This window comes from Pezoporus wallicus, unplaced genomic scaffold, assembly GCF_028554395.1.
Source record: "Pezoporus wallicus isolate ANWC-B61680 ecotype Strahan unplaced genomic scaffold, APGP_CSIRO_Pwel_v1 contig_3858, whole genome shotgun sequence".
Lineage (NCBI taxonomy): Eukaryota > Metazoa > Chordata > Aves > Psittaciformes > Psittacidae > Pezoporus > Pezoporus wallicus.
Window position 1 is genome coordinate 2,005,092 of NW_026638754.1, and position 8,319 is coordinate 2,013,410.

The following is an 8,319-nucleotide window of genomic DNA, read 5'->3' on the forward strand; positions in this document are numbered from 1 at the left end:
CACCGCTAACTTATTTTCCCTTCCGAGGCAGGATGGCCCTGTCCTTGCTGGCTGCTTAGAACTGTCCCTGCCCTGTGCTATCCCTAAACTCTGCTGGGCTTTGTTGAAGAGAGACTAACTGGCATGGGCCAGAGCTGTGCTAGCAGTTCTGGAGTGTGTGGGGCAGGCCAGCAGCCTGCACTGTGAGGCACTCCTCGTTGCTTTACAGGAGAAGACAAAAAACAACCACTCCCTCTGCAGCTGGGGGCAGAGAGGAAAGAGACCATTTCAAAGGGCCATTCTGGTCCTGGGATGGGTATAGTTGCTCTCTGGAAGTGCTTAGTTCTCTTCAGTGACTACAGGCGAACCAGACCCTCACGTCTGTGTCCTTCATGTGTGTAAAGATAACATGGAACAAATTCAGACTGTGAAAAGGGATGTACAGGATTTACAGTCTGATGCTCTCTTTTATCAGGAGAGAGAGTTCTTCTGGGCAAAAAAGAGAACACATCTAGCACCAGATTTGCTTTAATAGACCTACCAAGCTGAGTTCATTTACCCATTGGTGCAATAAGCAGAGTTTACCTGTTTTGTGCTGACTGCAGAGAAACACAAACCTCTTTCACCTCTTTGCCAATTAGTTCCAAAGAGAATTGTTTATTTTTTAGCAAAGTTGCATTAGCCTAAATGGTTAGAAGCCACAGTGTTCACAGTCTCAAGGTGAAGATGACTTTGTATGTTACTGTGCTCTCTTGTACCTGTATAGGGCCTCAGCATAGTTGTATGTAACACATACAGTTGAATTGCAGTTAATGTAAAGCACAGTTAGTATGTATTTCCCAAAATTTTGGGAGTGCTTCGAGTACCTGAGTTCTGAGAAGTGTAGCTGGCAGTGTTTTTTCTTGTGATAAAATGATTTCTATTCACTTGGTTTTTGTCACATATGCCTGTCCTAACAATATATTGAAATCTCTTTCACCATTGCCAGATGTGTTGTGTTAGCGAGGGGGGATGTTAAAATAAATTCCAGTTATAGATGCTGTGGTGTATATAGCAGAACTGTACATAACACTGAACCATTTTAAACCTCAATCTAAAGACACAGTTTTTGTCTCTGAGATGTGGTCTGGCAGACTCTGCCATTATGAAAAAGCCTCTCTTTTCCCTTCAGTAGGTTTTGGTTTGAGCTTTTAGTGGCTTCCATATGAGCTTGACTGTAGGATATGGGACGTGTGAAAACTTTTTTAGTTCATCACTTTGATCTTCATAAAAATGGGGCTTTTGCTTTCTTTGCTGCAAAAATCCAGACATCTGTGTATGTGCAAGGCTCAGAATTTGGCAGAAAATCTTTCTACGTGCCTTGTATAATTTTTATCATGCTGCAGGAGTTTACAGAATAACACAGCAAGAGTTTCTCGTCTTACTGGACAGCTCTCTTTTGAGGTGTATTGTCTCCTGGATTTTGATCTGAATGTTATCTGATTTCTTTGCAGTTCCTCAGCACCCTCTTTGCCCCTCTAAATTTTGTGATGGAAAAAGTAGAAAGTATCCTTCCCTCCAGCCTGTGGCACCAGCTGACAAGGATCTGAGGGAGCACGCCTGCTGACTGACTGCCGTGACATCTTCTGTGCCAACGTTTTGTTGACCACAAGAAAGCATGATAAAAAAGGGAAGCAGTTCTAAGACTTAAAAACTCTTCATGGATTGTCTGTTCTCATATAAAATCTGTTTTGTTGTACAAAATACATTGATGTTAGGTTCTATTATATTTTGCCTTCGGAAAAGAAAAACTTAAAAATAAACTTTTGTGTATTGCAGCACTGCTGTCTGTTGGCATCTTCTTCAAAGCTCAGATTGTACTTACTGTTCTTAAAAAAAGTGTGGTGTATCTGCTTCACCACAGCTAAAGCTTGGCTTTCCATTCAGTTAATGAAAAAAACGCTAATAACTTTACAATTAAGGAACACTATCACTGCCCTTTCTTACAGAGTTCAGCCAGGGTGAAGCTCTCACTGCTACAGACAGTCTAGACGAGCCTTCTAGACAGTTAAAGCTGTCTAGAAGCTTAAAGCAGCTTTAGGCTCCCCAGGCAGTTTGGATGGCACGCTGGGCTTCTGACTCCCATCTCTGCACAGAGGTCAGTCTGAATTTTCAGAAAGTCCACACACTTCACAGATTTTCCTCACACCACTGTTACTTCAAGTTCCTCCCGAAGCTCCATACTTTGCTCTCTGTCTACAGAACAAACCATAGGCAATGGCAGAGAACTGGAAACAAATCTGCTTCTTGTGAGTGATCATTGCATTCATGCTGTTATATATTTGTTGCTGAGTTTTTATTGCATTGCTAGTATTTTTCAAGTATGAAAAAGCAAGTGTATCTTCCTGTAGGGATTAAACATCAGCATTATAAACTGCTGGCTTGAGACCAGAAGCTCATTAGCAAAGTTAATGTTAGTTCATGCACAATTCATAGAGAGGTTGGCATTTTGTCATTAGTGCCTGCCTCAGGAAATCTTATCCTTGTGCTGTGGGAGGTTTAGAGTAAGTATTCGTTTATAACTTACCCAGTGGAGATGGAAACTTCCCACAGACACTTCAGCTAATGCACAAGCCCAGCTCTGAGGTTAAGAATTTGATCTGGAAGTTGAAGCAAGTGGTCCTGTCTGGCATGAATTGAAAGTGCACCTTACAGATGCCACAAAGATTTTTTTCCACTCCTCCCCCAGATAAGGAAGCATAAACCCAATGCAGTGGATCAAAAGCGCTACTTCAACCTTGCCAGGCTAACTTCGCTGTTCTAAATATGCTGACCAGCTTCCAGGGACTGTGATCACCAGAAGGTAAGTTTGAGTGAGCAAAGACAAAACTCCCATTACAGAGTTGGTATAAACAAAAAGTGCTTCTTCACAACCAGGAGGTGCATTACATTGATCACAGATTTACTACTCTACATAGGAAAAAGATTTTTGCCCAAGTGAGCAATAGTAGTGCATTAAAGCGTGACTGCTATGCTGTGAGGAAGCAAGGCAGCCCCACACCAGGAGAAATTGGTCATAAGGGAGTACGTAGAAGATCAGAGAGCCCTGTGGCCGAATGTTAAAACCAGTGCGCTATGTCACTGTTGGGGATTTCCATACAGGTTTTTCATCTCTGGCCATTATTCCTGCAAAACAAATCACTGTTAATGTTGAAATTAGTATAGCTCACATTTAATGTGAGATGTGGTGTGAGATTAGAGTAAGTGGATTGCTAGTGAACAGCACATGGGAAGTGTGGAATGGGCTGATATTTGTGTTCTTGGTCTTCAATCTGAATTGGTAGAACAGGCACAGAGGACACCCATACAGGAGGTGCTCCTGCATCTCTCCAGCTGTAGAACCAGGGATAATCATATCCATTGGTTTGCCTCGCAAAGGTGCCTTCAGAATTAAGGTTGTTGAGAATCAGATCTTTTTATCCTGTGCTGCTTTGTGTCGCTTATTTCCAGCCGCTTAAAAACCTTTCCAAGTTCATTTATATATACCCCCTACATTTAAAAGAAGAAACTGCTGTGATTAAGAGTCCTAATACATAAACGTGTTTGCATTATCAGTGTTTTACTAGCTATATACAGAGGTCCATGTTTGTCAGCAATTTAAGGTAGCAATTTGGCCTTCTGTTAGAAGAACAGAAAATGCAAGTTATGATTGTGTGGAAATTATGATTTGTAATAATCTGATAAAAAGGAATGCTGACCTCCTAGAAGAATTAGGTCTCTTCATTGAACTATGGGAAACTTTCAGGAACTCAAAAATATGATGGTTAGGGTTGGAAAGGACCTTAAATTCATCAAGTTCCAACCCCCCCTGTCATGGGCAGGGATGCCTCACACTAAACCATGTCACCCAAGGCTCTGTCCAACCTGGCCTTGAGCACCACCAGGGATGGAGGGTTTACCACTTCTTTGGCAACCTGTTCCAGTGCCTCACCAACCTCACAGTGAAAACTTCTTATATCTAACCTGAATTTCTCTTGTTTAAGTAAGTTTAAACCCATTACCCCTTCTCTTATCACTACAGTCCTGATGAAGTGTTCCTCTGCAGCACCCTTATAGGCCCCCTTTAGATACTGGAAGGCTGTTATGAGGTCTCCACGCAGCCTTCTCTTATCCAGGCTAAACAGTTATGCAATCCCGTTTCTGCTGTTTCCAGTATCCATCTCCCTTATACGCAGTAATGAACCATGGATTTAATCTAGAAAATACCTTTTTAGCTCTAATTATAATTCTAGGAATCTTGGAGACTAGGAAAGTCAGACAGAAGGATTTTCTGTTTCATCAAGCAGTTTATTGCCTTAGGCTTTTGTGCCCCTGACATGTTTCCTTTGAAGTTCAGCATAGCTTAGATCAAAAGGCAAACATAGCCCATGATTATAATGATGGAGAGCCTCTGGCTTAGTGTGGAGATGAGCCTTCTGGAAATCTGGAATAGATAATAACACATCCGAATCTTCAGTTTGCAAATTGGAGGGGGGGGGGAGTGGGGGGGGGGGTAGGAAGGAAAGGAGGCAAAGAAGGTTTTTAAACTCCAAATATCAACAGTTCCTGTTTTTTTTCTCTGAAGACAACCTAATACTATTCTGGATGCACATATCTCTTTACACTGTAGCTTGCACGGAGCAAAAGGAGACCCCCAGGAGCATCAGGTAAACCAAGCTGGCCACCTTCTGGCCTCTGACTGCATGGATTTACAGCTGATCCAAGGCAAGAGCCACACTGGGAGAGGTGAGTGGTATACCTAAGGGAAGGCTGTTGTTTGCAGTTATTTGCTGTGAACAGAAGGTTTGAATACCTCAGCAGCTGTAGTTAAGGCAAGTGTGCAAGGTAACCCCAACTCCACTTGCCACCCAACTACCTGCAGGGCTCCTGCCTGTTCCCACCACTGTGGGACCAGAAAGGCACACAGAACCACCAAGGGAGAGCAGTCATACACAGATTTGTCTATGTTTGCTTCTTTCTCACAAGGATCATCTAGTTCCAACCCCCCTGCCATGGGCAGGGACACCTCACACTAAACCATGCCACCCAAGGCTCTGTCCAAACAGGCCTTGAACACTGCCAGGGATGGAGCATTCACAACTTCCTTGGGCAACCTATTCCAGTGCCTCACTGCCCTCATAGTAAAGAACTTCCTCCTCATATCCAACCTAAAATTCCCCTGTTAAAGTTTGAACCCATTACCCCTATCATTAGGGTTTAAGTTTGAACCCATTATCCTACAGTCCCATTAGGGACTGTAGTCCTATCACTACAGTCCCTAATGAAGAGTCCATCCCCAGCATCCTTATAGGCTCCCTTCAGATACTGCAAGGCTGCTATAAGGTCTCCACACAGCCTTCTCTTCTCCAGGCTGAACAGCCCCAACTTCCTCAGCCTGTCTTCATACAGGAGGTGCTCCAGTCCCCTGATCATCCTCGTGGCCCTCCTCTGGACTTGTTCCAACAGTTCCATGTCCATTTTATGTTGAGGACACCAGAACTGCACACAGTACTCTAAGTGAGGTCTCACAAGAGCAGAGTAGGGGGGGCAGGATCACCTCCTTTGACCTGCTGGTCACGTTTCTTCTGATGCAGCCCAGGATATGGTTGGCTTTCTGGGCCGTGAGCGCACACTGCCTGTTCATGTTCATTTTCTCATCAACCAACACCTGCAAGTCCTTCTCCACAGGGCTGCTCTGAATCTCTTCTGTAATGTTGCATTATAAAGTCACATCCCTTTAATCAATCAGGCAAATGAGCTGTTGTACAAAAACCCCACAAAACCGTGTTAATATTCACAGCCCATGAACTACTGCTGGTTTTCAGGTAATAATACAAGTGTGCCTGTGTTGTTTGAAGCAGCAGGAGAAACCTGCAGGTTCTTATATGTGACCACAAAACCACCTCTGCCATCAGAAGTAGCCAGCCCCTGCACCTGGAGGCTGTAGCCCTTCCTCAGAGTGCAAGGCAAAACCAATGGAGACGAGCAAGCCTTGGTACACTTCAAGCTGCCACATTGGATTAAGAGCTATTTTTTTCCTAGCAAAAGCATCCTCCTCAGCCCCAGATCTTCACTAATCCCCAGTAAAAGATTAATTTCCCCATTGCCACCATAAACCAAGACCCCGAAGAGGCTGGACATGAAGCCTGCAGACAGGGACCACCAGCTGCTTGCTCAGTGTAGGTGTGATTTGGGCATCCAGGCTGGATGCTCTTCAGCTGCTGTACCAGTACCAAAAATGCAGTGTTTTGTTTCTAATTCACATCTGCAGAGAAGGTTGCACACAATGGGAGATCAGGGTGAGGTGCACACATTGAGTTTAGATAGTTTTGAAAGAAACAAAGACGCAGCACAACAGTCTCTCGAGCTACAATACACACATGCCCTAACAATACACCCCAATTCAGAAAAGTTGGGGTCCAGAAAAGTTCCATTTCTCCTAAAGCAGCTCAACAGGCTTTTTAGGGGAAAGTTTGTTAAAAAAGAAAATTGCAGGGAGGGAGCAATCGCAGAAGCTTGGCAGGCTATCGCTGTTGCAGAGCACTGCTAGATTCTGATTTCATGCAGCAAATTGAAGGGAACTCCCTCAAGAAAACTGGACTGCATATTTAAAACAAAAGTAATCCTACAACCTTTTGCCTCAGCTAGTGTTATTCTGACACTGAAGTGTCTACCTAGGGACTGCTGCTTCCTCTTCATGACTAAATACATGAGTAAATTTATTCCATAGAATATTATACAGGATTATTTCATTTGCATTGCCTGATTTCTGTTTCTTTGTGGGTTTTTCCCCCTTTTTTTCCTTTATTTAGTTAGCCGAAGGTCAAGGAGGTACCTTTCCTAACAATATTTACATCTCCAAGCATCTTTTCCCACTAAGAAATAGCAAAAGCTCTCCGAAGTACTTTTCTTGATGGAAGAAGCAGCAGGAATGCTGTAAGAAGTCTACCTTGAGCTCTTTTAAAAATAGATAAATAAATAAATATAGAAAGAAAAAAGTAATCAAATAATTGGCCAGCTCAACAGTTACACATTTGTTGTGCTGAGAAATATCCTGGTTTTGCTCTGGTAAAAGGAATTTGGTGGAGGCATTGCACTGAAGCTTATGAATATGGCACTTGTGTGAAATACAGCATTCAGCCTGCTGTGTGCACCTTTGGAGGGCTTGCTGCCAAATGGGGCAGGGATCTGGTCAGGAAGGACCCCAAAAAGGCCAAAGGACTCAACGCCACCATCTGCCTGGTCTTAACTGGAAAGAGCAACCTTCAGGAACCTCAGGCCCCTGAGATGAGGGGAAAGTTTGGAGCAAGAAGATGCACTTGGGGGAGGATGAGGATCATGCTGGGGAACAGAAGTTCCACCTTTAATACAATGACCACAAAACATTTTACCTGAGACTGCAGAATTGAGGTGGGTTTGTTTTCTGATGTCTTAACCAAATGATGGAGTTAAGAAGTGATCTGATTTCATTGCCTGTTACTCAACTGCCTGGAGCAAGTTCCTTTTTTTCCCAGAATATTAAAATATTTTCAGCTTTATTACATGGGAATTTATAGACTACTCAAAGGGTCCCTGGATCTTTAAAAAAAACCTGCCGAAAAAAAAAAAAAAAAAAAATATATATATATATATATATAAATTGTTATACTGCTTTTAAGTTCTTTAAGGCTTAAGTGTGATATTGCTCAGGCTGCGAACTACATGTGGATTTAATTTCATAATGAAATGCTAATAAAAAGCCTCCTTGGAGCTCACCTTTAAATACAACTAGGTATGTAATTTTCCTCATCCAGCCCAGAGCCAGAATTGCCAGCAGTAGTGAGGCCAACAGGGTAACCACTGAAATAAATGTGTACACATATATACACCTGCACTGTATGCGTGCGTACTGCACACACTGTACACGCTGATAGGGCTTTTCCCACCAGCAGTTGCTTTATACCGTGATTATTCTTACTTCTAGCCATGATCATGGCATTAATGCCGTATACAGTAACCGAGACATCATCTTATTTTCCAAATAAATACCCTTCTAGACCCTCCAGCTGTGCTTTCTGGAGATGACTTACCTATTTTAATGATACAAACATTTTCCAAAGCCTTACAGATGGAAATGACTGCTCCCTCAAGCCCCTGAATGTAAAATCCCATTCCTTTTAAATATTCCTTTTAAAAAATCAACATAACCAGAGTGCTCACATTATTGCCATGATATGCTACTTGTATATTATTTTTTCATGCACTGTTTGTACCTGTTAGGGTTCCTTGCATCTTCTTCATTTTCATACAGAAATTTTACCTGCATCTACAGTATGTTCTATC

At 42.7% G+C, this 8,319-nt stretch overlaps 1 protein-coding gene across 2 annotated transcripts in view; it reads left to right on the forward strand.

Annotated features, from left to right (window-relative positions):
- ST7 (suppression of tumorigenicity 7) overlaps nt 1-1,796 on the forward strand; it is a 149,498-nt gene extending 147,702 nt beyond the window's left edge. For both annotated transcript variants that reach the window (XM_057412157.1, XM_057412158.1), the window contains exon 15: nt 1,473-1,796. In XM_057412157.1, the coding sequence (XP_057268140.1) occupies nt 1,473-1,568 (96 nt within the window). In that variant the 3' untranslated portion in view covers nt 1,569-1,796. The remainder of the gene's footprint in view (nt 1-1,472) is intronic.
- The last annotated feature ends 6,523 nt before the right edge of the window (nt 1,797-8,319 follow it).